Genomic DNA, 27773 nt, shown 5'->3' with positions numbered 1-27773 from the left:
CCGCTTGATACCAGGAACCAGCTGAGTTGATTTCTCGAAACTTCTAATTTGTCGTCACTTCCGCCGGCGTTTTCTCACGTGTTTCAGTAGTTACTTGAGATCTGAACCAAGAGGACGTGAACAGGAAAAAAGGCTCAATAATCGTTTACAAATTTCAAGTAAGTTTGTTAATACTTACATGGATTTCTATAGTTAAAGAAATGTTAGTTTTTGTAGGATATGTTTGTAGCGATAATCGCCTAAAATGGGTCGTAATTAAAAATTTATAGATTCTACAAATTTATTATTTCGAGTCGGGCGTTTCGAGTCTGTTCTTCCATCGGTAACACTGTCTTTATAAAAAGTTTTGTTTTTTAAATTATTTTTAGCGGATGGAATAGGAATGGTGTTATTTATGGTTAACTGAAATTGTTAAAGATTGTACCTTAATTGCTCCCGACGACGCAAATATTTGAAAGGTTCTGGAATGTTCTGTTGGAAGTCGAAAGTTGGAATTTCCCATTTATATTTTCTTCCCATTTCGTATTTAACTAGTCGAGTTAGTGTGAAGCGTTTCAGGAAGTTCGCTGGAAATTTAAGGCAGTTAATAAAGGTTTTGGGACTGGTATACTCTGATATATACAATAGATAGCTATTTCAATGACATTTTATAAAAAATACATTTCCTATTTTTCAAAATGTTACTTCATTTCTTAAGGCAATACCTTTCTGAAAATGTGTTCCGAGCATACTTTCAGGGGACCCTGGGTTTTTGACGTTTCATTCCTGGTGTTTATTTTATATATGCCCTTTTCTCGTTATTCCGAGCCGCTAAGCCGGTTTTTCAGTGCTGGTCAGTAAAAGATTTAAGTTTCAAAATTTTTTTTGCTATAGTTTGATACTCCATCATCTAAACTTATAAAATCCCCAGGAAGAAAAATTCTAAGGATTTTTGTAAATGAATAATCCAGGCTTTCACATGATGACCCTAACCCTCTGAAACAGCCAGATTCTTTCTCGTTAAAACAGAGACTTGCAATTTGTACTAGCTCTGAAAAAATAAGGCTTTTTTTTCCGAAAAAGTTATTTGTTAAAATTAAGAACAGATTGTTATTGTGTTAGCGGACAAAAAAGTTTTAAAATAAATGCTTTCTGTTTTCTGTAAGAAGGTTATATATTACCCCAATGATTTTAGATAAGCAAATTTTGTGCCAAAATTTTCTGTTGTGTATATTTCTATTTTAATGCAAGTAATTCTATTTTCTTTTTATTTTTGTTTAACTGTCATATGATTGCTACAGCATGCATAAAATTTAGAAACAGGAAATAGCTGCAAGTGCAAATTTTCCAAAGGCTCGGAATTATGAGAAAGAGGCATATATAGGGGGTATTTTTTTGTAAAGATAGACTTCTATGGTCTTATTGATAGAATTTCAGACTCCTGTGCATAAATTAAGGTCATTTGTGGGTTTCAGCCATTTTTGTTGACTTCGAGTTTTTGGCATTTTAAGAAAAATCAAAGTCAACAGAAATGACTGAAAGTTACAGTTGACCTTTATTTATACACACCATAAGTAAATCAATTAATTTCAAGCTGTGATTTTGTCAGGGTTTCCTCTGGGTCAATTTCACTTTGCGCCAACAAATTCGCAAATCAGGAAAAGTTTGCGCCAGTGGCTCTCAAGTTGGAACCGATAGTCTGTAATGGGCGATATACCATTTTCTTTTTCAATCTCTTTCATTTGATTCTTTACAGTAACCATGCAATTTGCTCTTGAACCAGTCTATCCTAATATCACATTGAATCAAAAATAGTTTTTAATCTTCTCAACCATTTTCAAGAACATTTTCTAAACGGAAGTAACTGCTCAATCTATAAAATTATTCCTTTATATAGTTTGCCATTTTTAATTATCTCCATTTAATGGTCATTTTCACTAAATAGATGTTTTTAAAACATGAATATTTATCTCTTTATTCTTTTAACTTTTTATTTCAAAATTTACTTAGGTCATTTATCAAAAACAGTGTTTTTTTATATTATTTTATAACTTTGAAAAAGCTTTTTAAAATGCTTAAGTTTCATTATATATATAACTGAATTTCTGTTTCCTTTCATACATATTAATGTATAGCGAAAATACCACCTACATGTATTATTAGCACTTTGTTTTGAAGCTCTGGGATTGAGCTTTTAAAAATTATCCCCGTTTATAGAATACCTAGGGGTAGGGTATAACACGTACGGAGGCATTGTCTTTCTGATCTGGTGCCAGTGGTATCAATGCTTTACGTTAGGCACGTAAAAGAACCAAAAGAACTGCTTTAGTTCATTTGTATCTCAATAATTCGTCGATTGAAATTATACGACCGCGACTGAAATTTACAAAAGCGTGGATTTATTTAACAACAAAAATTTATCTATTTTGATCGGATAATATGTATCTTTTGATCAGGCTTTGACGTGTCATTATTTCCGCATTTTTTCGGTCTCGATTACTTCGGCGAATCGGATTGTCATTAAAATAACCTGTAAATTTATCTCGCATTTTTTTGCATCATAAAAAAGGTGGTGCATTAGCAGGGCTCCGAAAATTTTGATAACTCAATCGGTCCGAAACGAAAATCCTGACATCGGCGCTACCCCACCCACCGCATTCCCAATATTACATATTTTGTTAAACGTGATATAGTAAAGAAATAAGCACGTCATGCATTAAAACTGAGTTACCGGTCACCGCGAGTTACCATACAATGAAGACAGTTATTCAGTGTTATGTGTGATTGTTACTTTGTTTAAATTTCTATGTTTTTCTGAGAAAATACTTGCAAGGATAAAATTGCCGAGGCATTGACACCGTGTACGTAACTAGTCTAAAAGCCAACGCAAGTGACTTCGGTACCGTATACATGGCAGATACTTTGTGATGTTTCCTCATTCTTTGACAGAATTCTATATAATACAATGCGTCAAAGTGAATTACACGACACATATTCTCTGCTAAACAACCTCAGTATTTTAAGAATACTCCGCCGCGGACCGAATGAACGCTGAGATCGAATTTCCCGCATGTATAGTACCAAAAGGTCACGCGGGTTGGCCACGGATATTTCATTTCACTTACGTTGTACTTCAATAAGCAACTACATTTTATAAAATTATAATTATGTTCTCTTCTGATGTAAACAAAATTTTGTTTTGAAACGTTTTTTTGAAAGACCGATTTGATAAACAGCGCCACTCCGGTTTTCTTTATCATTCATGTTTGCCAGTCCATTTTTTTTTCTTTTTCTTTTTTGTTCAGTCGGGTTGCAGAGGCGATTTTCTGCACTTGTTTTAGTTCTATAGATAAACGTCGGACTTCAATATTTTACGATTTTGACATTTCATATAGTCCGACGTTTTATCGAAAGTGTGAATTTCCCGGTAGAGCTTTCCGCAAAAGTTCTTGCGGAAGGTTTTACAAGTTCACGGTAGAAGTGACTTGAAAGCGATAGCTAAATACCAACAACGGATAAAGAAACCTAATTTACACATCTATTGAACATACTGTCTTACTGAAGTTATTGAAGATCAGTCCGCACTTTGAAAATGAAATTTACATCCATTCACTTCCACAACACAACACGAACTGTCAAATCTTCTTTATTATAAAGATTAATTTTAGACGAAAAATATTCTCACGGTCGGATTTGAAAAAAATGCGGCCCGTTACTAACGCAGTGTTCGAAATTCACGGTAGTCCGACAGCCCGTGGCTACCAAATTTCAGCTCGGGCTACCGATTTTCCACAGATACAAGCCCGACTGGGCTACCGAATTTTCCTCATTTGTTTAATAAAAACATGTTAATTAAACGAGTTTCCAAACTGAGAAACGCTTATGGAATTATTGGTTTTTGCACTCTTACGTGTTGACAATCAAACACAGTGTCAAAGACGTAACCGCAGCGCTAATTGGCTGAATACAATCACCTCTAGCGTAACGGATAATTTGATTAGCTTTCACACTTCTCGCGAAAATCTCACAAGTACCTGCAGTAGGCGGAGCTTAAATTATGCTATCAGCGTGTGTGTAAATGTGTATTCAGCACTCGGTATTACATCCTACAAATTGTCAACAGTCCGAGTTGCAGTAATTGGCGAGTGCGGATCCTAAAAAATCGGGCATAACAGTTTAGATTTCGTTTTGGCAAGGAGTGTCATGTCCAATGCTTTTGGACTCTGGCGATGCTGATATGGACTGGAGTATTTCGAGTTAAAATTTTTCAAAAACATGGCAAACATGTACTGTATGTCTTTTATTACTTCAAACATGCATAGAGATGTCTGTAAAACAAAATGTTATATGGTGCAAAAATTATGTATTTTAAGGTGTTAAAGTTCGGGCTAGTGAAATTGGTGTCGGGCTTGGAAAATTTTTAATCTGGTAGCCCGAACGGGCTATTGGATTCAAATCTGAATTTCGTACACTGTAACGTATTGTCTATGTAGTATGCATATGTTTATAATCGATGGGTGTAATCAGCATTTATTGGTTGTAATTTTATTAAAAGTTACTTAAATTAGTTGTAAAGTCCTATCAAAGCAGTTTAAAAGGCTAGTCCACATGGGTTCGGCGGTACCCATGCGTTAAATAATGGCCGCAGATTTTTACAAGTGTCGTAGGCTAAACGTATTTGTTTTCGTCTAAGCATGTATAATTGATTCTATATATTTATTCGGTGTTGTATTGTTCGTGATATTTCAATAAATTACGCTAGAGGTTTCTGTGAAATGCGCCGTGGAAGTGATTGGTGGTGCAGTTTTAGTTACGGTAAACCAATGTTTCACGTGTTTGAGAGTTTTCCTACATTACACTTCAATCAAATAAAGTCGTAATCTGTGCTATGCAAATGGCTGACATTCGATTAAACTTGACAAGGGACATGTTGAATGTCCAAATATTAAAAGGCGCCCTGTGCAAGTTTAATGTTATTGAACTACACTTGTTTCAGCTGGAGCCCCAACAAATGAATCGTAATTTTTTCAAATCAAGTAATTATAAAAATTATTTTTATCTGTGTGATGTCTCATTAAATCAAAGACCTATAATGTACAATTATAGCTCTTTGATTAAATACAGTGACCATTTTTTTTTACCCTGATCAAACATAGCCTTTTGAAATAAACCATCTGTCGGATTCTAAATAAAAGAAGTGGATCCCAGTCGAAATGATTTGGATCCAGTCAGAAACATTTGGAAACCAGTCAGAAATGTTTAATACATTGCAGTCGGCTGTCTGAAAACATTAAAGGATGTGCCGCGCGAGCACTGATTGCGTCACGTGCTAATTACGGACCGATTATCAAAGTGACAATCAGACCATTTGACACATTGATTATCTGAGGGTGTGACCAACAATTTCCTACTTAGCAGGTGGTCGTGTATTGAGATATCAGACCGAAATTTATACTTTTCTCCATTTTTACGAGACCGATTTTTTCGTTTTTTTCACTTCACGAATCGGTCTGAAAAGTCAAAAATCAGTCCAGAACCGACAGACCGGCAAATTTCCGAAGCCCTGTGCATTAGACTTAGCACGCAGCTAATCGTTTCATTTGCTTTCGTAGAAATAGGCGGGGCTAAATTTGGTGAATCAGATTGACTGATAATCGTTCTTGCCTGGAGGAACGCTCTAGTGACTCGGCAAAGTTTTAAATTATGCCCCGAGGTGTAAATAGATATTGACACGTTGTGTATTGTCTTCGTGTAGTGTAGTGTTTGCGTCCTTAAGAAAGATCAGAAGATCAGATCGACGATTATCTTGTAGGCGCCAATGAAATTCACCAGTTAAAGATTTTTAGCGCCAGAATTTATATTTTGTCGCATTGGCGACCGACAGCAGGAACCCTGTTTTGTGTCTAAATATAATTTTAGCAGTTTTCAAACACTTGATCTGTAAATTTATAGATTATCTGTAAATTTACAGATAATCTCTAAAAACTCCACTTTCCTAGACCTGTTGGAAGGATGACAACTATAAAATATCAGATCATAAAATAAAAATAAAGACAAATATCAAACAGTCATCCCAGTAAGCCAAATCACAGGTGGCAGTAACATACCTAGGATACAGTATGGGTACATGAGCCAGTGTTCGCGTTTACGGCGTAAAAGTATCTAAATACGCAACGAATTTGGTTGGTACGCAAATTTTTCAAGACCATTGCGTACATGGGACGCAAAGTAAAAACGGAACTGAATGTTTTAATTTAAAGACAAACACTAATCACAATGTAGGAATCCCAATTTCATTTTCAGCAGCATTATTTTCTAAAAATAACACAGAGTGACGTAGCCTGTAGTCATTCAGTGATGTATTCAGACTGGTTTAGCGTATTGATCAAAACCTCTACTCATCGATGTAAATTATATGGAAACAGTCCAGGTACTTCTTGCATTGCAAACCGAAAGAAAGATGGAGTCTCTGGCGAACACGAACACTGGTTTTATTTTTCAAAGCAGGGCTTTAGCTAGGGGTCGACATGAGTGAAATTCAAGTCGCTCAATTTTTGTTATTCATCCACTAACAGCCTATTGTGGTACAGCCTGTTGACACTTTACTCGAATACACATGGCATAATTTCGCCTCTGTCTTCTGATACAGAGAAGTTTGAAAGCAATTATAATGGTCGCTGACACCTTTGATTTGATCAACTAAACAGTAGGGATTTAGAGCGATCTATATTACATTAACTTGTACATTCTCCTTTGACTTTTCAAAAAATTATCTTGCCTTGAATAATTTCCTTAAATCCGCGTAATTTGAATCATTTTACTCCGAACTTAGAAACATATCATTGACACTTTCTGTGACAAAAATAACCTTACTGAAATTTACACAAATTTCTGACAACTGCTGCAGAAACTGGGTTAAACATGATTGACAACTTTTTCTTTTGATGTGTGCCCACATTAGGGGATCAAACGGACCGTGTTACCCTTTGTGTGACGTCACTGCTGCTGATGTCATGATGGCATGTATTTAACTCACACAGTCTAGTACAATATTGCTTTTATAGATTTTAGTGTTTTGACTAAACATTGCACTAGGAGCTTGATTTATTCTTTGCTGGGCTAATTTTAGAATATGAAATGATCAAACTGTTTTGAAATTGTATAACTAAAGGGTGTTTGGTTTTGGCAGTGATTAGGAAATTAACTGGAAAAAATACTTAGAATTACAATTTACAGTAATCACATTATATAAATTCACAAGAATGAGAAATTAGATTAACAAGGGTAAGAAAACAGATTCACTGACCTTTTCAGTTGGTTTGTTTTATAATTTGATAGACTTGAAAAAAAAAATAGATTTAAACAAAGAAGTGACTTTTTCCGTAAAATCTTAGTCTAGTGCTTAAACCTGTTAAAGTAACTATTAGCTGGTGAAACAAATTATATTTGATGTAACTTTGTAGATTCCAATATTTTTAGCCCACCATCATCAGATGGTGGGCTATTCAAATCACTCTGCGTCCGTGGTCCGTCGTCCTTCCGTCCGTCCTTCCGTTAACAATTTCTCGTTATCGCATCTTCTCAGAAACTACCAGAGGGATTTTGACCAAACTTTGTCAGAATGATGTATTGGTACCCTTGTTGTGTCCCCCTGAAAATCAGACTGGTTCAACAATTTTTGAATGAGTTATGGCCCTTTGTTTATTTCTATAATTTACATAGATTTATATAGGGAAAAACTTTGAAAATCTTCTTGTACAAAACCACAGAGCCTAGGGCTTTGATATTTGGTATAAAGCATCATCTAGTGGTCCTCTACCAAGATGATTCAAATTATTTCCCTGGGGTCTAACATGGCCCCGCCCTGGGGGTCACATGGTTTATATAGACTTATATAGGGAAAAACTTTGAAAAACCTCTTGTTCAAAACCATAGGGCATAGGGCTTTGATATTTTGTATGTGACATCATCTAGTGGTCTTCTACTAAGATTGTTCAAATTATCTCCCTAGGGTCAAATATGGCCCCGCCCCGGGGGTCACATGGTTTACATAGACTTGTATAGGGAAAAACTTTGAAAATCTTCTGGTCCAAACCACAAAGCCAAGGGCTTTGGCATTTGTAATGTAGCATCATCGAGTGGTTCTCTACCAAGTTGTTCAAATTATCCCCCTAGGGTCAAATATAGCCCCGCCCTTGGGGGTCACATGGTTCATATAGACTTGTATAGGGAAAAGCTTTTAAAATCTTCTTGTCAATAACCTACAACATTCAGATTTGGACCACATGTATGGTTTTGAGTGGCAAGATGAACCTTGACATGAGTTGACCTTGATTTTGACCTAGTGACCTACTTTCACATTTCTGTAGCTACAGCCTTCAAATTTGGACCACTTGCATAGTTTTGTGCACTGAAAAAAAAACTTTGACCTTGACATTGACCTAGTGACCTACTTTCACATTTTTGAAGGTACAGGCTTCAAATTTGGACCACATGCATAGTTTTGTGATCTGAAATGAAATTTGACCTTGATTTTGACCTAGTGACCTACTTTCACATTTCTCAAACTACAGCCTTCAAATTTGGACCACATACATAGTTTTGTGTACCGAAACAAACCTTGACCTTTACATTGACCTAGTGACCTACTACTCACATTTTTGAAGGTACAGGCTTCAAATTTGGACCACATGCATAGTTATGTGTTCCGAAATAAAATTTGACCTTGATTTTGACCTAGTGACATACTTTCACATTTCTCGAGCTACAGCCTTCAAATTTGGACAACTTGCATAGTTTTGTGTACCAAAATAACCTTTGACCTTAAGATTGACCTAGTGACCTACTTTCACATTTCTGTAGCTACAGGCTTCAAATTTGGACCACATGCATAGGATTGTGTACCGAAACAAACTTTGACATTGACCTAGTGACCTACTTTCACATTTTTTAAGGTACAGGCTTTAAATTTGGACCACATACACAGATTTGTGTTCTGAAGTGTAATTTGACCTTGATTTTGGCCTAGTGACCTACTTTCACATTTCTCAAGCTACAGCCTTCAAATTTGGACCACTTGCATAGTTTTGTATACTGAAATAAACTTTGACCTTAACCCATTCCCACATAGACATGTAGCCTTATCAGCTATCTATTATGCATGCTTATGACAGGTTATCAGTAATCAATAATCAATACAGTCTTATCAGTTTATCTGCACTGTGTGCATAGGGGTAATTAGTGGAATTTGATAAATTTGACACCTATGTTAGAAATGCTATTATTACAACATTTTCTATTCATTTGACAGTTTTTATGTCAATGTATGAAATGTTGCTTATAAAACTGGCTTTTTAATGATGTTTTTCTTCTTTTTCTACCTGGTATAGTTTTTTCAAAATGATGGGGAAAAGTTACAGAAACACAAAATTTACCAAGAAAAACTACTTTAAATTATTTTTTTTGGAATAAAATATTAATTTACAAGTTAAATAATTGTACACCTATATAAATAAATCATATCCCAACAATATGTGTAATTTATAAAAATATTTAATGACTTATGTGGTTTCAACAGCTATTTAGAAAATGCTAGTGCACTGAACTTTTCATAAAAAAAAAATCATGGCGGACATGTACTTTTTTTTGCACCCGAGAATTTACATCTTACATCAAAATGGACAGATCATAACACCCTGAGACAGACCAGAATAAATTTAAGAATCATTAAATTACCATTTTTATATTCTACACGGTAGATTTATGCATAAAGCATAATTATATCATACATGTATATAGCATACATGTATATTACGTCATGTAGATAGTAAAAAAAATGTCACCATGGGGCAGACGTTGCATAATTTTTGATACCGTTCAAATTGAATATATATATTTTTTTTACGTGATCAACGTTTCAGCTATATTGCCAATGCTAAAAAAGTCATCGTCAACCTTATTTTTTGTAAGTACGTATCGTTATGGGGGTGATTCTCCTCGTCCATTCATAAAAAACAGAACGATCTCGAGATCCGAGTCAGCGACGTTAAATTTAAAATCAGACAGTCTTGAGGCAACACTACTGTCGGACTCCGACGAAAAGGCATCAAAATCAAATTTAAATTCATATTTAACTGAATCTGTTTGACTGTTAACAAATTCTTCGATTGTTATGTTACGTGATGCAGCCATTTTGTTTAGATACATAAACGGACTACTTCAAGGCCGAGCACCTGACCGCGTGCTTTATGGGTTATATAATTGGCTGAATCGTGGGCCTAGTATTCAAATTACCTGTTACGTCACGTCATCCGGGACATTGGCCTACATATCAATGCACAATTTCGAACTATATTTTTCAGAGGGCGCTCGATAAAACATTTATATTGACCAATGATTTTGGGGAAATACCAGCGCATGTGACTTATGGGTCCTGCGATTGGATGTCATTTAAGGCCTAACTTTAAATAGAAACAGGTATTTTTTACTTCCGGAAATTGGAGATAACATGTGAATGCACAAAGTGTACCGTTATTTTTACGGATCATTTGTTCGGAAATATAAACAAATCGATGTCAAAAATGAACGCGCTCTATGGCGCTTGCATGCGGAGATGGATAATGGCGCTTATCGGCGCTTCTATGCGGAGATCGATAGCGGCGCTCTTAGGCGCTTCCATGCGGTAATAGATAGGGGCGCTCTTAGGCGCTTGTAAGCGGGAATGGGTTAAGATTGACCTAGTGACCTACTTTCAAATTTCTCAAACTACAGCCTTCAAACTTGATGCACATGCATAGTTTTGTGTACAAAGAACTTTGTCCTTGAAATTGATCTAGTGACCTACTTTCACATTTCTCAAGTTAAGCTTTCGAATTTGGACCACATGCACAGTGTTGTGTACGGAAATGAAATTTGACCTTGAGCTAATCATTAAGTCTTGAAATTTCGAACACTCAAAAATGGCACATTGGTGGGCGCCAGGATCACTCTGTGATCTCTTGTTATACCTCTTATCAGAACTGGAATGCATTTATGAAGTTAAAGAAGAGGTGTTATTTATTGTGAAACATGGACATTTGTCAATATTGTAGCCGCAAAACCTGGGACTCAACCATATTTGGCAGGGACTCAACATTTTTGGGAGTACTGAGTCCCAGGGACTCAGTGAAATTTTCAGAAAACGTGAACACTGTGAGCCATATGCACTTAAATTTACTACAATCATAATGTTTTCTTAGGAAAAAAATGACAAAAAGCCATTTTGCAAAAAAAAAATTGCTCCTGTGACAATGAGCTATGAGAAAGGTGATCAATAACATTTTTACATGTGCAGTGCTTCCAGGTCCGTATTTTTTTTTTCAAAACAATATTTCCTTATCAGTGATTGGCCGCCTTTTCGGCAAAAGATTAATCTTTCAGAAAAACCTTACTTCAAAACCCAGTTCCAAACCGTTTATGCATCACGAGCAACGGCGTATGAAACAAAAGTGATTTCTCCACCCGAATAAATCCCAAATATTTTTCGCATCGAAGTCTCCCCCCTAAAACAAATCCAAGTACACCATGTCAGTTAAAAATAGCTCTCTTAGGCTAAATGTAAACTAACAAGACTAAAAATACGGTTCAATTCTACTTAATTACTTACCAGTTATTTATTTGAATTTGGTAAATGATCCACGTGAGCCATCGCTGCTTGTTTATATTCGGGTACTCTTTGGATTTTATTGCTACGTTTGAAATGCGTGAACTGTCTCCGCCAATGAAAACGTTCTTTACAACCACCGTCTTGTCAACGGTAATCATGGCAGGCGAAGGTAATTTCAGGAAGTGAAAATATTAAATAGCGAATTTGTAAGTAACAAAGTAGGATTGAACCTAGTTTTCGGTCTTGTTAGTTTGTGTCTAGTCTGTTATGACCGGTTATAACGTTATTTTAAACGCGAACTGTGTGCTTGATGTGTTTCAGTGGGGAGACTTCGATGCGAAAAAATGTGTGGGAATTATTCGGGTGGAGAAATCACTATCGTTTCGTATGCCGTTGCTCGCTCGTGGTGCGTAAACGGTTTGGAACTGGGTTTTGAAGTAAGGTTTTTCTGAAAGATTAATCTTTTGCCAAAAAGGCGGCCAGCCATTGATAAGGAAATATTGTTTTGACAAAAAATACGGACCTGGAAGCAATGCACATGTAAAACTGTTCTTGATGACCTTTTTCATGGCTCATTGTCACAGGAGCAATTTTTAGCTCACCTGAGCAATGCTCAGGTTAGTTTTTCTGATCGCTCGATGTCCGGCGTCTGTCGTCCGTCGTCTGTCAACATTTAGCTTGTGTATGCGATAGAGGCTGTATTTTTCAATTAATCTTCATGAATATTGGTCAGAATGATAACCTTGATGAAATCTAGGCCGAGTTCGAAAATGGGTCATCTCGGGTCAAAAACTAGGTCACTAGGTCAAATCAAAGAAAAACTTTGTGTATGCGATAGAGGCTGTATTTTTCAATTAATCTTCATGAATATTGGTCAGAATGATAACCTTGCTGAAATCTAAGCCGAGTTCGAAAATGGGTCATCTCGGGTCAAAAACTAGGTCACTAGGTCAAATCAAAGAAAAACCTTGTGTATGCGATAGAGGCTGTATTTTTCAATTCTTCTTCATGAATATTGGTCAGAATGATAACCTTGATGAAATCTAGGCCGAGTTCGAAAATGGGTCATCTCGGGTCAAAAACTAGGTCACTAGGTCAAATCAAAGAAAAACCTTGTGTATGCGATAGAGGCGGTATTTTTCAATTGATCTTCATGAATTATGGTCAGAATGATTACCTTGATGAAATCTAGGCCGAGTTCGAAAATGGGTCATCTGGGGTCAAAAACTAGGTCACTAGGTCATGTCATGTAAAAACCTTGTGTATGGGATAGAGGCTGTATTTTTCAATTGATCTTCATGAATTTTGGTCAGAATGGTTGCCTTGATGAAATTTAGACCAAGTTCGAAAATGGGTCATCTGGGGTCAAAAACTAGGTCACTAGGTCAAATCAAAGAAAAACCTTGTGTGTGCAATAGAGGCTGTATTTTTCAACTGATCTTCATGAAATTTAGCCAGAATGATTACCTTGATAAAATCTAGGCTGATTTCGAAAATGGGTCATATGGGGTCAAAAACTAAGTCACTAGGTCAAATCGAAGAAAAACATTGTGTATGCAATAGAGGATGTATTTTTCAATTGATCTTCATAAAATTTGGTCAGAGTGATTGCCTTGATGAAAAGTAGTTCGGTTTTGAATATGGGTTATCTGAGGTCAAAAACTAGGTCAATAGGTCAAATTAAAGAAAAATCTTGTGTATGTGATAGAGACTGTTTTTTTCAGTTGATATTTATGAAATTTGGTCAGGTTGATTGCCTTAATGAAATCTAGGTCGAATTTGAATATGGGTCATCTGAGGTCAAAAACTAGGTCACTTGTTCAAATCAAAGAAAAAACTTCTGTATGTGATAGAGGCTGTATTTTTCAGTTGATCTTCATGAATTTTGGTCAGAATGATTGCCTTGATAAAATCTAGGTCGAGTTTGAACATGGGTCATCTAGGGTCAAAAACTAGGTCATATCTAAGAAAATGCTTGTTTTATCGCAAGAGACCAATTTTTTGGTCCGATCTTAATGAAAATTGGTCAGAATATTTGTTTCCATGAAATCACTAGGTCAAACATGTTTTACACTGTTATGGAGTGTTTCTTAGGTGAGCGACCTAGGTCCATCTTGGCCCTCTTGTTTTTTTTTCAAAATGGCTTTTTGTCATTTTTTTTCCTAAGAAAACATTATAATTGTAGTAAAATTAAGTGCATATGGCTCATGGACCCATATTGTATCCTAGGTATGTTACTGCCACCTGTGAGCCAAATGAGTAAAATTAGCACCTCGTCTCGATATAAGACAGTCTTTTAGCTAAATAAATTCAGCTCAGAGATGTTTATATGCTGTTATGGATCTCTGAACTGAAACCTAACCAGAAATCGTGCCAGAAGTCTGTCGCGCTATAATTTCATCAAATGAAATGCAGTGGACTCACCTTTTACTTTGAAATATTTCTAATCCATTTTTCTTTTAATCTGACATAAAGTTAAGTTGTATGCACAAGTTTTTACCCCCAAAACGGAAAAAAACCCTGGCAGTGCTTCTCGACTTTGAAATTTCCACTTATGAGCCCAGCAGGCTAATAGTCCCCAAGTGTCAGTTTATCTCCCTGAAAAGTGAAACCTATAAGGCTAAAAAAAAAATATGTGTGGTTCAGGTAACCCGACCGACCCTATTTTTTCATCGCCGACCCTAACACTTTTTTTATAGTTTTTTGTGGTTTTTAACCTGGTACGAAAAATATTGAGTACGAAAATATACGAATCAATGCAAGCGTCTTATCGATTACGATTTCAACATGGCAGCGGCTAGTGTTCTCGCCGTGACAGTGGAAAAATGTATTCACGGCGACCAGAAACGCATTATGAAGGCAATGCTTCACTCGTCCCTCGTCGGAGATGTATTTATGGAAATTTATAATCAATCAGACAACTCGAAAACTGGCCATGTAGTAGCCTATTTATAAGAGAATGCCACTTAGAATTGCATATATTGTTGAGATGCTTTCCATGTGCCTATCTCACAGAATTGTGACCAACTATGTCTGTACCAACTGGCGTCGAAGGGAAAAAAAAAAAAAGCCTACCTACCTACCCTATTTTTTTTACCAATGTTACCTGAACCACACATTTTTTTTTTAGCCTAAAGACGGTATTAACATAGCGGAAACGTGACTCCTTGCCAAGTGCTTAGTATTTGAAATGGAAATTATTCTTAATTAGCACAACTTTTCACTTTACAGAATGGCAAAGGCACCAGCTGTAGGTATTGATTTAGGGACCACATACTCCTGTGTGGGTGTATTTCAACATGGGAAGGTGGAAATTATTGCCAATGACCAGGGAAATAGAACAACACCAAGCTATGTGGCATTCACAGACACCGAAAGACTGATTGGTGATGCTGCCAAGAATCAAGTTGCAATGAATCCCACGAACACAATTTTTGGTAAGTAACCATTAAAGTACTTAGATTCAGAACATGCAAGTCCTGTCCACTTCATATCTTATTTTTTCCGCAAGTATCAAGGTACATGAGAAATGTTCATATTGTCTGGACTTTCAAATGTCCAGTAATTTTTAGTTACCTAAACAAACGTTCACCATGTTGCAAACTATTTCAGATGCTAAAAGACTTATAGGAAGGAAGTTTGACGATAGTGCAGTGCAGTCAGACATGAAACACTGGCCATTTACTGTTCTGAACGACGCATCAAAACCAAAACTTCAGGTTGAATACAAAGGAGAAACTAAGACATTTTTCCCTGAAGAAATCTCTTCAATGGTTTTAAACAAGATGAAAGAAACTGCAGAAGCTTTTCTTGGAAAGGTTTGTATGTGCATACATATTCCCAAAACTGTATGATGATTTTCTTGGAACGCTATGCAACTTGTACATGTTCCCATAATTAGATTTTTCTTACATCTAAGAAGTGTCTTCCTTACCTAGTAAACCCTTCAGCTTGTATTTCAAAGTAAGCGATTATGGTCACAATATATATCGTGTTTTTACAGCTTGCTCACAATACATCAGCTGAGCTGTTGCTTTACCAACTGTTTTAGGCAATTGAATAGATAAAAATGCCCTCAAAACACAAAAGAATCTTAAACTGTACTTTTCATTATGCTACAGATAAAATATTTATGTTAAACATTTTCTTTCAACTTTGTTTCTTTTTTTATCAATTATGCAGACTGTGACAAATGCTGTTGTTACTGTACCAGCTTACTTCAATGATTCTCAAAGACAGGCAACAAAAGATGCAGGCACAATTTCAGGTCTCAATGTTTTGCGTATCATCAATGAGCCAACAGCTGCAGCTATTGCTTATGGACTTGACAAAAAGGTAACTTGAAAAAAAAAAATGCAAAGTTAACAAATGTAATTTGAGCGATTAATGCACAAATGTATTGTATAGGAGTTTTGTTTTCAATCCTCGAGTTACACAAAATTGCAGGTTGCTGTTCAAAATGTGTTAAATCCAAATGTCTAACTAAATGTAGTACAGAAGCAAGTGTTCTTTTCAACTGATTGGGAGTGGGGCCAGGCTATTACAATTGGGAAAAATGCATTGTGGGCACCTAAATTTTGAATTGTCATATTTTCTATTAAGATGACACATTTAAGAAAAAATGGTCATAAAATTTATCATTATGCTTTAAGTAAGCAAATTGTCTTCAGTGTTCACGAAAGACCCTGAAAATTCACAGGACAGTCGGTCTGGTAAACATGATTTTTTTACAGGACCGGATAATATTTTACCAGACCGAATTCTTTTTAATAAATTTGATATCTGATCTTTAAAACTGGTATTTATACATAGTCTATATAGACAGCATTACACTAATTGCATCCTTTAAGTTTATTTCCACATACTAATTGAATCAGATTTCAGACATTAAGTTTTCAGGCTGTAAAAAGTCTCCCTGTACTTGGATTCAGTGTTGTTATATTTTCTGGTCCTTTGGGACCATGGAGTCCATTCAACATAGACCTAGAGTCCTGCTTAAACCGTTGCTAGGGGGCGGGAGAGATGTTGCACATTTGAAATTGGCGTCATTTCATTGCCTCTCGCGAACAGACTGTCAAAACAAGTCTGTTGTTATTCTTCTTGGTTGCATTCTTTGCTTCCAAAGGATCTTTTAGTAATTTTACAGATTTTATTCATATTCATTTGCTATATCAGTGCTGTTTTTTACCCCACAAGTCTATTGTTTGCACCGAGTCACGTTGATGTTGACATAAAGAGAAAGATGACCTCGGAATTTCTGGAAATTCCCTTCTGGTTCCCGCGTACATAAATCGAGTACCATCCACGATTAGTACGCATCCAATGATAATGCGCGTTCTTGTCCTGAAGAATTGTCCTGACGTCGTGAGGGGTTTCCACTGTTTCTATTTTAAGTACCAATGAAACAAGCACTTACTAAAATATAGTTTGACATCAATTTCTCTGGATTCCAGTTTACAGTTTAATGATGAAAGTCGAACTTTCGGGAAATCGTGGAGAACTTTATTATTTTATCATATTGACCTGCAATTTTTATCGGACACGAGGTCTTGTGAACTTGATATATCATTCCAGACCGGATCAAAATTCACCGGAAATGTCCGACGGCTTTCACGACCTCTGTGTCTTGTGTTTCAAGGTTTCATAGGTACAGTCTTGTTCGACAAAGTTCGACATTTAGGGAATTTTAGCTTTGAAATTGGGAAAAAACATACTATTTGCCATTGGGATTAGGGCCTAATTTCGGCCCCAAATTGGTCCGAAAAAACACTGAGAAATAACTTGCTTTTCTTTATTTGATACATATAACCATATTGAGTGATTAAAACAGATTAATGTTTTTATTTATTTTAGACCCAAGCTGATGTAAGATAATGCAGACTTGCACACCCATGTACTTATAATCCTTAGTCAAGCAGGGCTTTTTCTACAGGTTCCCAGGACCCTATTCCCTAAGCAAATTCCTTTTAAGTTCTTGCTGGTTGCCAAATTTTTCAAAAAACTAACAAGATTGGTTGAAATTCTGGGTGTCTGTCTGAATTAACAAGAAAAAGTCCTGCAGTATTATCCTATTGATATGTTAGAACAGGCTTAGCAGGAAATAGGGGTCAGTGTTGCACCTCTACATGAGAAACAGTGCAACAGGTTGGATATAAGTGATGCAAGTTGTGTTGGAACACCAATTAAGCTGAATGGTTTTTCAGATAATAAGGCAAAAAATGTCTGTTCCATAAGAACTTCCAACCACCAGTTTTACTTCATTCTGTTATTTTCATTTTTACCTAGATCCTGTATATTCACCCACAATTTATTTATGTTAGTTACTTTGAATTTTGCAAATAGAGAAAAACTGTACAATGTCTCATTTTACCAAAGCAAGTAATGCAAGCATAAAATTGTGAAGTTAGAACTTTGAAGCTTTTTTTAAAGTGCAGATGTTTTCATATGAAATAATATAACAAGGAATGACTATAAAAAAACTTCATTATATTCTTGTTCTTTTACTTTTTGCAAGGTGATCCCTTCATCAATTTATAAGGATACACGAAATACTTAAATTCATTCACATGTTATTTTTCAGGTTGGAGGTGAAAGACATGTGCTGATTTTTGATCTTGGTGGTGGAACCTTCGATGTCTCCATTTTGACAATTGAGGATGGTATCTTTGAAGTAAAATCCACTTCTGGGGATACTCACTTGGGAGGTGAAGATTTCGACAACAGAATGGTTAACCACTTTATACAAGAATTTAAAAGGAAACACAAAAAGGACATGAGTGAAAATAAGCGAGCTGTCAGGCGTCTTAGAACTGCCTGTGAAAGAGCCAAGAGAACCCTATCCTCCAGCACCCAAGCCAGCATCGAGATAGATTCCTTGTTTGAAGGAATTGATTTTTACACGAGCATCACTAGAGCTCGCTTTGAAGAACTTAATGCTGACTTATTCCGTGGTACTCTAGAGCCAGTTGAGAAGTCTATAAGAGATGCCAAGATGGACAAGGCTGCAATCCACGAGATTGTGTTGGTTGGTGGTTCCACAAGAATTCCAAAGATCCAGAAACTCCTCCAAGACTTCTTTAATGGGAAAGAGCTGAATAAAAGCATCAATCCTGATGAGGCTGTAGCGTATGGTGCTGGTAAGTAATGTTCTGTTACCTTATATTGTACGAGTTTTAAGTACAGCTGAAATATGTCTGCTGAAAAAAAAAAAAAAAAAAAAACGGAGAAAATTTGTCTTACTTCTTAAAGGCAGATGAGAATTTGGGAACACTGGCACCAGAGTAGTATTTTAAGACAAATGGTCTTTAGGGGTCTGATTAAGTTGCTTGCTGATGTAAAATGAAAGTAAAATATTTGTTTTGTGATTTTAGCTGTTCAAGCTGCCATTCTCCATGGAGACAAGTCAGAGGAAGTACAAGATCTACTGTTGTTGGATGTAACACCTCTATCTCTTGGTATTGAAACTGCCGGTGGCGTGATGACCTCTCTTATCAAGAGAAATACAACCATTCCAACCAAACAGACACAGACATTTACAACTTACTCCGACAACCAACCTGGTGTACTCATCCAGGTGTATGAAGGTGAAAGAGCTATGACCAAAGATAACAACATTTTAGGAAAAGTAAGTACCATAATGCTGGCTAATTTTTATGCTCCCACTTTGGTTGGGGGGGGGGGGATATAGATTTGCTCTTGTCCTTCCGTCCGTCCGTCCTTCCGAGAAGGTTGTGTCGCGCCTAGCTCCAAAAGTATTTGACGTAGAGTCACAAAACTTTACAGGAATGTTGGTCAGCATGTGTAGTTGTGCACCTGGGGTTTCGCGTTCGGATTCATCCAGTCATGTAGGAGTTATGGCCCCTGACTTAGTAAAAAATTGGTCATTTTAATGTTGTGTCGTGCGTAGCTCCAAAAGTATTTGACCTAGAGTCACCAAAGTTTACAGGAATGTTGGTCAGCATGTGCAGTTGTGCACCTGGGGTTTCACATCCGGATTCATTCAGTCGTGTAGGAGTTATGGCCCCTGACCTGGAAAAAAATTGTCATTTTAATGTCATGTGGTGAGGGCATCTTTGTCCCATGGACACATTTCTAGTTTTTCTTTCATCACTTTTTCATGTGACAAAACGCTGGAGATTTTCAGTGCCTGTGGCAAATAGTTAAAAAGTACTCTGTGGTTAAATGTTCATTTGGATATAATACTGTCCTTCACCATCGACATGGGAAGCATACAGTAAATCTAAGAAGTACTTGCTCTAGAGTGACTGGCAACTATTGTGTAGAATCTGCAGGACTTTCTGGACTTTAGTATTGAATAAGATAGAAACATGTCTGTTGTGTAATAATGAAATATACACTTGTTACAGTTCGAGTTGACTGGAATTCCACCAGCACCACGTGGTGTACCACAGATTGAGGTAACATTTGATATTGATGCCAATGGTATTCTCAATGTGACAGCTTGTGACAAGAGTACAGGAAAGGAAAACAAGATTACTATTACCAATGACAAAGGTAAGATGCCTTTTTAAAACACGTTTGCTTCTTGTCAACCAAAGTCTTGTTAGAAGATAGGTGTATCTTAAAGAGATAGCATCTTGAAACTGGGTATTTAAAGTAGACTGTTTTGAGATAATGATGATGTATTTTACCATTCGCAGTTGTATCTGAGGGTTAATACAACCCAAAGAAGGCTCTCCTTCCTTGGATGTCTGAATCTATATTCAAAACAGTCTTTTAAAATTATACTAAATGGGTGGGGTGCAGCAACCAAAGGAAAAGATGGGCTGGATTAAGAAAGTAATATTTTATTGGTATCATAAGACGCGTGACATCAGTGATGGCAGTTTATCATTCATTGAAACATTGACATAATTACTTAGTAGCTAGAGTTGGAACTCTGAATTATTGATATTGTGTATATCTAGAACAGTTAAATGACATTCACAATGGAGACTTCTTACCTCGCCTGAGCAATATATGCTTAGGTGAGTTTTTGTGATCGCTTGATGCCAGGCATTTGTCTGTTGTCCGTCAACATTGAGCTTGTGTATACAATAGAAGCTGTATTTTTCAACTAATCTTCATGAAATTTTATCAGAGTGATTAACATGGTGAAATCTAGGCCAAGTTCGAAAATGGGTCATTTGGGGTCAAAAACTAGGTCACTTGGTCAAATCAAAGAAAAACCCTCTATGGATAGAGGCTGTATTTTTCAATTGATCTTCATGAAAGTTAATCGGAATGATGGCCTTGATGAAATCTAGGCCAAGATGAATATGGGTCATATGGGGTTGAAAACTAGGTCAAATCAAAGAAAATACTTGTTTACAGTAACACTCTGGGATTTTTGCTCCAGTTTTAATGAAAATTCGTCACAACATTTGTTTCCATGAAATCATTAGGTCAAACATGTTATGAAACACTGTTATGGTGTGTTTCTGAGGTGAGTGACCTAGGGCCATCTTGGCCCTCTTGTTTAAATAGACTGTTTGGGTTAGTGATGATGTTTTTTTTACCATTTGCAGTTGTATCTGAGGGTTTATTAAACTCAAAGAAGGCTCTCCTTTCTTGGATATCTGAATCGAAACTGGAAATACTTCAGGTGTACCAGTAGTTTGAATGGCAAAAAAAAAAAAAAGAAATGTGCATAATGGCTGGAAATGGCTATGTATTGCATCTTGAACAAAGGGGTTTTACAGACCTTTTAGAGTCTTTGAATGTCATGCCAGTCCTTAAAAATGACAAACCCATGAAATCCAGCAAAAAAATATTCAAATTGTCAAAAAGTACTGTTGAAGCATTTTTAACTTTCACCAAAATTGACAAAATTCTGCCAACAACTTCCTTTGTGGAAAGAATATATCTAAACAGGAAATAGAAAGAAAAAATTGAAGTAATTTGAAAGAAAAAATATAGTATTGTCATTATTAGCTCCACTATTCAGAGAATAGGGGGACTAGACTACTCAACCCGTCTTGGTTAAAGTTTTTCGGCAACCTTTTTAGCTCACCTGAGCAATGCTCAGGTGAGTTTTTCTGATCGCTCGATGTCCGGCGTCTGTCGTCTGTCTGTCGTCTGTCGTCTGTCTGTCGTCTGTCTGTCAACATTTAGCTTGTGTATGCGATAGAGGCTGTATTTTTCAACTGATTTTCATGAAACTTGGTCAGAATGATTACCTAAATGAAATCTAGGCCGAGTTCGAAAATGGGTCATCTCGGGTCAAAAACTAGGTCACTAGGTCAAATCAAAGAAAAACCTTGTGTATGCGATAGAGGCTGTATTTTTCAATTAATCTTCATGAATTTTGGTCAGAATGATTACCTTGATGAAATCTAGGCCGAGTTCGAAAATGGGTCATCTCGGGTCAAAAACTAGGACACTAGGTCAAATCAAAGAAAAACCTTGTGTATGCGATAGAGGCTGTATTTTTCAATTGATCTTCATGAACTTTGGTCAGAATGATTCCCTTAATGAAATCTAGGCCGAGTTCAAAAAGGGGTCAGCTGGGGTCAAAAACTAGGTCACTAGGTCAAATCAAAGAAAAAACCTTGTGTATGCGATAGAGGCTGTATTTTTCAATTATTCTTCATGAATTTTGGTCAGAATGATTACCTTGATGAAATCTAGGCCGATTTCGAAAATGGGTCATCTCGGGTCAAAAACTAGGTCACTAGGTCAAATCAAAGAAAACCTTGTGTATGCGATAGAGGCTGTATTTTTCAATTGATCTTCATGAATATTTTTCAGAATGATTCCCTTGATGAAATCTAGGCCGAGTTCAAAAAGGGGTCAGCTGGGGTCAAAAACTAGGTCACTAGGTCAAATCAAAGAAAAACATTGTGTATGCGATAGAGGCTGTATTTTTCAATTATTCTTCATGAATATTGGTCAGAATGATAACCTTGATGAAATCTAGGCGAATTCAAAAATGGGTCATCTTGGGTCAAAAACTAGGTCACTAGGTCAAATCAAAGAAAAACCTGTGTTGCGATAGAGGCAGGTATTTTTCAATTGTCTTCAGATTTGTTGTCAGACATGATTACCTTGTTGAGAACTTAGTGCCGAGTTTCGAAAATGGTACATCTGGTTAAAACTAGGTCACTAGGTCAATCAAGGAAAAACTTGGTATGCGATGAAGAGGCTGTATTTTTCAATTGATCTTCATGAATTTGGTCAGAATGATTACCTGTGTAAATTTAGACCAAAATTCGAAACTGGGTCATCTGGTCAAAAACTAGTCACTAGGTAAATAAAGAAAACTCGTTGTTGTATGCAATAGAGGCTGTATTTTCAACTGATCTCTGAATTTAGCCAGAATGATTACTTGTTAAAATCTAGGCAGAGTCGAAATGGGTCATCTGGGATCAAAAACAGGTCACTAGGTCAATTGAAGAAAAAATTTTTGTATGCAATAGAGGTGAATTATTCATTGATCTTCATGAAATTTGGTCAGAGTGATGCCTTGATGAAATCTGGTCGAGTTTGATATGGTTATCTGAGGTCAAAAACTATGTCACTAGGTCAATTTAAAGAAAAATCTTGTGTTATGCGATAGAGGACTGGTTTTGTGTTTCAATTGATTTTTTTTATGAAATTTGGTCAGGATGATTAGCCTTAATGAAATCTAGGTCGAATTTGAAGATGGGTCATTGAGGTCAAAAACTAGGTCACTTGGTCAAATCTAAGAAAAAACTTGTGTATGTGATAGAGGCTGTATTTTTCAATTGATCTTCATGAATTTTGGTCAGAATGATGGCCTTGATAAAATCTAGGTCGAGATTGAATCATGGGTCATCTAGGGTCAAAAACTAGGTCATATCTAAGAAAATGCTTGTTTATCGCAAGAGACAATTTTTTGTCCAATCTTAATGAAAATTGGTCAAAATTTGTTTCCATGAAATCACTAGGTCGACAGTTTTACAAGTTATGTGTGTTTTCTTAGGTGAGCCGACATTCTAGGGCCATCTGGCCTCATTGTGTTTTTTTTTGCAATTTCTTTTTCTATTGCTATATCTTACTGTAACTTACTAAACATTGTCCAGTTTGCGCAAACAAAATATGTGTAGGGACTGGGCCCATTATACCCAAGGTCAAGGTCACCAAGATGTTATACTTTGGTTATTTTTAAGGTTAAAGTTTTTCGGCAACCTTTGTTTTTATGCCCCCAAAGGGAGGCATATTAGTTTTCAACTGTCCGTCCGTTCGTTAGTAAGTTAGTCACAATGTTAACTTTTTGCATGAAGGCACTTTACTCGCGAACCACTGCACCCAGGCCCTTCAAACTTCACATGCTGATAGTACTTATTGAGTACACCATAGTACTTATTGAGTACACCACCCCTACTGACTTTAGGGTTACCAGGTTAAAGGTCAAGGTCACAGGGGCCAACGTTAACTTTTTGCATGAAGGCACTTTACTCGCGAACCACTTCACCCAGGACCTTCAAACTCACATGCTGATAGTACTTTATGAGTACACCAACCCTACTGACTTTGGGTCACCAGGTCAAGGTCACAGGGGCCAACGTTAACTTTTTGCGTGAAAGCACTTTACTCGCGAACCACTCCACCCTGGACCTTCAAACTTTACTTGCTGATAGTACTTTGAGTACACCAACCCTACTGACTTTTGGGTCACCAGGTCAAAGGTCAAGGTCACGGGCCAACGTTAACTTCTTGCATGAAGGTACTTTACTCGCGAACCACTTCACCCAGGACCTTCAAACTTCACATGCTAATAGTACTTATTAAGTACACCACCCCTACTGACTTTGGGGTCACCAGGTCAAAGGTCAAGGTGCTGCGGGGGCATTTGTCACCATTAGTGACAGCACTTGTTCTGTCATATCTTTACTATTGCTTATATTTTACTGTAACTTTACATTAACATTGTCCAGTATGCAAACAAAGTATATGTAGGGACTGGGCCCATTATACCCAAGGTCAAAGTCACCAAGGTTTTGTTATTTTTAAGGCTAAAGTTTTTCGGCAACCTTTCTTTTTCTGTCATTACTTTGTTACTTTTGCTTATCCATAACTTTATTACTTTTGCTTATATCTTACTGGAAGTTCTAATAAACATTGTCCAGTATACAAACATAGTATATGCAGGGGCTGGGCCCATTATACCCAAGGTCAAGGTCACAAAGGAATTATACTTGGAATTACTTTCATGTTAAATTTTTTTCGAAAGCTTTATTAATAGACGTATCTTTGGTACTTTAAAAGATAATGACTTGGAATTAAAAATATTCGTTTATAATCATCATCTGCATGTGTGGTTACATACCCCATAACTGTATTTTTGACAGAATTATGCCCCTTTTGTACTTGACTTTTTTTTTTGCAATCTTCGCTATCTGGATATTACTTTAATGCAATATAAGATAAAGACTTGAAACTTGAAATCATCTGCATTTGTTGTAACAATCCTAATATCTCTAATTTGTGTATTTGATGGAATTATGCCCCTTGGTGTATCTTCTTTTTATAGTAGAGGTCTCTTATTCAGACATATATTCATTTTACTGTCAAATCCCCGAATAGTGGAGCGCACTGTCTTACAGACAGCTCTTGTTTCGATACTGTAATCACAAGTGTGATTTCTAGCCTAGTTAAAGGTTGCATGCAAGTCACTTCCTCCTAATTTAATGCAGATACTGGATTGAAACTCTTAGATTTTTTAACATTAAGGGTAATATTTCTTCTTTTGGGACAACTGCTCAAATAGTCTAGCATTGGCTGTCTTACGGACAGCTCTTGTTACAGGAGAATTAATTCCCGGTTTTAAATACTACATTTATTGCATGGACAACATTAATAGGCTGCACAGAGGACTGGAAGTAATGATGATCATTTCCCTATCATTCGCAGTTGACCCTGAGGGCTACAGTCCAAAGATGGTGTACCTTCCTTGGATGTCTGAACTTCCAGCTTTGTTTATTTGTGAACCTGTGACAACTTCAAACTATAGCTTTATTGCACATCTCAGTTTGTTCTTTTTACTTCAGGCCGTCTCAGCAAGGAAGAAATTGATAGAATGGTTAACGATGCTGAAAAATACAAGGCCGAGGATGAGGAACAAAAAGAGAGAATTACAGCCAAGAATCAACTTGAGAGCTACTCGTTCAACATGAAGTCAACTGTGGAAGATGAGAATTTGAAGGACAAAATCAGTGAAGATGATAAGAAAACAATCTTGGACAAATGTAGCGAGGTCATCAGTTGGTTAGATAGCAATCAGCTGGCTGCTAAGGACGAGTATGAACACAAACAGAAGGAACTAGAGGGTGTATGCAATCCAATTATCACCAAACTCTATCAAGCTGGTGGAGCTCCTGGTGGTGCTGGAGGTATGCCAGGTGGTATGCCCAATTTTGGAGCTGGAGGAGCCGGAGGTGCTGCCCCAGGTGGTGGGTCAAGCGGCGGACCAACCATCGAGGAGGTTGATTAAATACAAATATTCACAAACTTTGCTAGTCTACTGTGGAAGTTTGCAACATCACAAACTGTCTAATACTTTAACTATTTAAAGCAAGTGTGCTTTTAGATTTACTAAAGCTATGATTATCATCTATTATTTTTACAGAATCTGTACCTTCGTTAATTTGATGTAAAATTTGTAAGTTGACAATCGCCAACCTTTCTTGATCATGAATAGAAATAGCTGAGACTGAAGCATAAGAATGATCTATTGTAGTGCTATAGACAAACTCGTAAGCCTGTCATTTTTTTCCAAGTTCATTTGCATAATTTTGTACATCATTATTTATTTTCAAAGATCTTGTTACTCCTGTTAAAACATCACGTCCAAGTGATCATGAATAAAAAATTACTGAGCCTAGTAAGTAGTTTCTGTTCAATAACTGGTCCTTCTTAGCTCACCTGAGGGTGAGGTATTGGGATTGCCCACCGTTTCCTCTAAACAACATCTTAACCACCAGGCCAATTCTTTTTCTAAATTTTGATGAAACTTAACAGGGATGTTTCTTGGATGGTCTTTAAAAATTGTTTAAAAAAAAAAATTAAATTCCGTACAGAACTGTGGTTGCCATGGCAACTGAAAGGAAAATTTGTTGTCCAAAACTACTGGGCCTAGGGCTTTGATATTTGGTATGTAGCATCATATAGTTGTCCTGTAACATGATTGGTCAAATTTGGCCCCGCCCGGGCGTCGCATGGTTTATTTAGACTTTTATAGGAAAAAGCTTTAAAAATCTTGTATGAAACCACAAGACCTAGGACTTTGATATTTGTTACGTAGCATTGCCTGGTGGTCCTTTACCAAGATTATTCAACTCGTGCCCATCAAGTGAAGAGGCCACCCAGGGTGTCCCAAGTTTTACATAGACGATATAGGAAAAAGCTTTAAAAATCTCCTTTCCTGAAACTGCAAGTCGTAGGCGGTGTTCTACCATAATTGTTCAAATTATGCCCATGGGGTGAAGAGGCCCTGCTCCGGGGGGGGGGGGGGCTCTTGAGTTTTACATAGAATTGTATAGGGGAAAAAAGCTTGTCTGAAAGTTCAAGGCTTAAGCCTTTGATATTTGGTATGTAGCATTGCCTAGTGGTTCTCTAACAATTCCAAATTATGCCCCTGGGGTCACTTTTATATGAGATATATAGGAAAACGTACTTCAAAAATCAAACATTTCCTAGACTGTATAATCATAATTGCCTTATGACCTCAAGTAATCAGGGGTCACTTGACCTACTGCCCTACTTTTTAGCTCATCTGTCGCTAGCAACAGGGTGAGCTTTTGTTATCACCCTTCGTCTGTCCATTCACAATTTCCTTGTGAAAACGATAGAGACCACATCTTGTATTTGATTTTAATCAAACTTGCACACAACTTGTATGGGCATAATATCTTTGTTCTTTTCGAAAACTGGCCAGATCCCATCAACCTTGCTGGATCAAGTCCCATAACTCTGACATGTATTTTGGGCAAATTATGCCCCCTTTTGGACTTAGAAAATCCTGGTTTAAGTTTTACATGCAAGTTATTATCTCCAAAACTAATGCAGGTATTGAATTGAAACTTAACATGTGTCTTCGGGGTTATAAAACTAGTCGATAGCATCAAATCCCATAACTCTGACCTGCATTTTGGCCAAATTATGCCCCCTTTGGACTTCGAAAATCCTG

The 27773-nt window shown here is 36.7% G+C and overlaps 1 protein-coding gene across 1 annotated transcript; it reads left to right on the top strand.

The window, feature by feature from the left end:
* LOC123559530 (heat shock cognate 71 kDa protein) lies at window positions 1-26468 on the top strand. Its single transcript, XM_045351428.2, has 8 exons — window positions 1-158; window positions 14855-15060; window positions 15236-15441; window positions 15806-15958; window positions 18204-18759; window positions 18994-19247; window positions 19990-20137; window positions 25636-26468. The coding sequence occupies exons 2-8, from the start codon at window positions 14856-14858 to the stop codon at window positions 26076-26078; spliced, it is 1965 nt and encodes a 654-aa protein (XP_045207363.1). The 5' UTR covers window positions 1-158; window position 14855; the 3' UTR covers window positions 26079-26468.
* Window positions 26469-27773: the final 1305 nt, after the last annotated feature.

Source organism: Mercenaria mercenaria, chromosome 10 (assembly GCF_021730395.1).
Source record: "Mercenaria mercenaria strain notata chromosome 10, MADL_Memer_1, whole genome shotgun sequence".
NCBI lineage: Eukaryota > Metazoa > Mollusca > Bivalvia > Venerida > Veneridae > Mercenaria > Mercenaria mercenaria.
Note: the sequence above shows the minus strand (reverse complement) of the source record. Positions and strands in the feature narration are given on the sequence as shown.

Coding starts and splice junctions, on each gene's coding strand:
- LOC123559530 (XM_045351428.2), top strand. CDS start 14,856: ATGGCAAAGGCACCAGCTGTAGGTATTGATTTAGGGACCACATACTCC. Junction 15,061..15,235: donor TCCCACGAACACAATTTTTG/GTAAGTAACCAT, acceptor AAACTATTTCAG/ATGCTAAAAGACTTATAGGA. Junction 19,248..19,989: donor ATAACAACATTTTAGGAAAA/GTAAGTACCATA, acceptor CACTTGTTACAG/TTCGAGTTGACTGGAATTCC.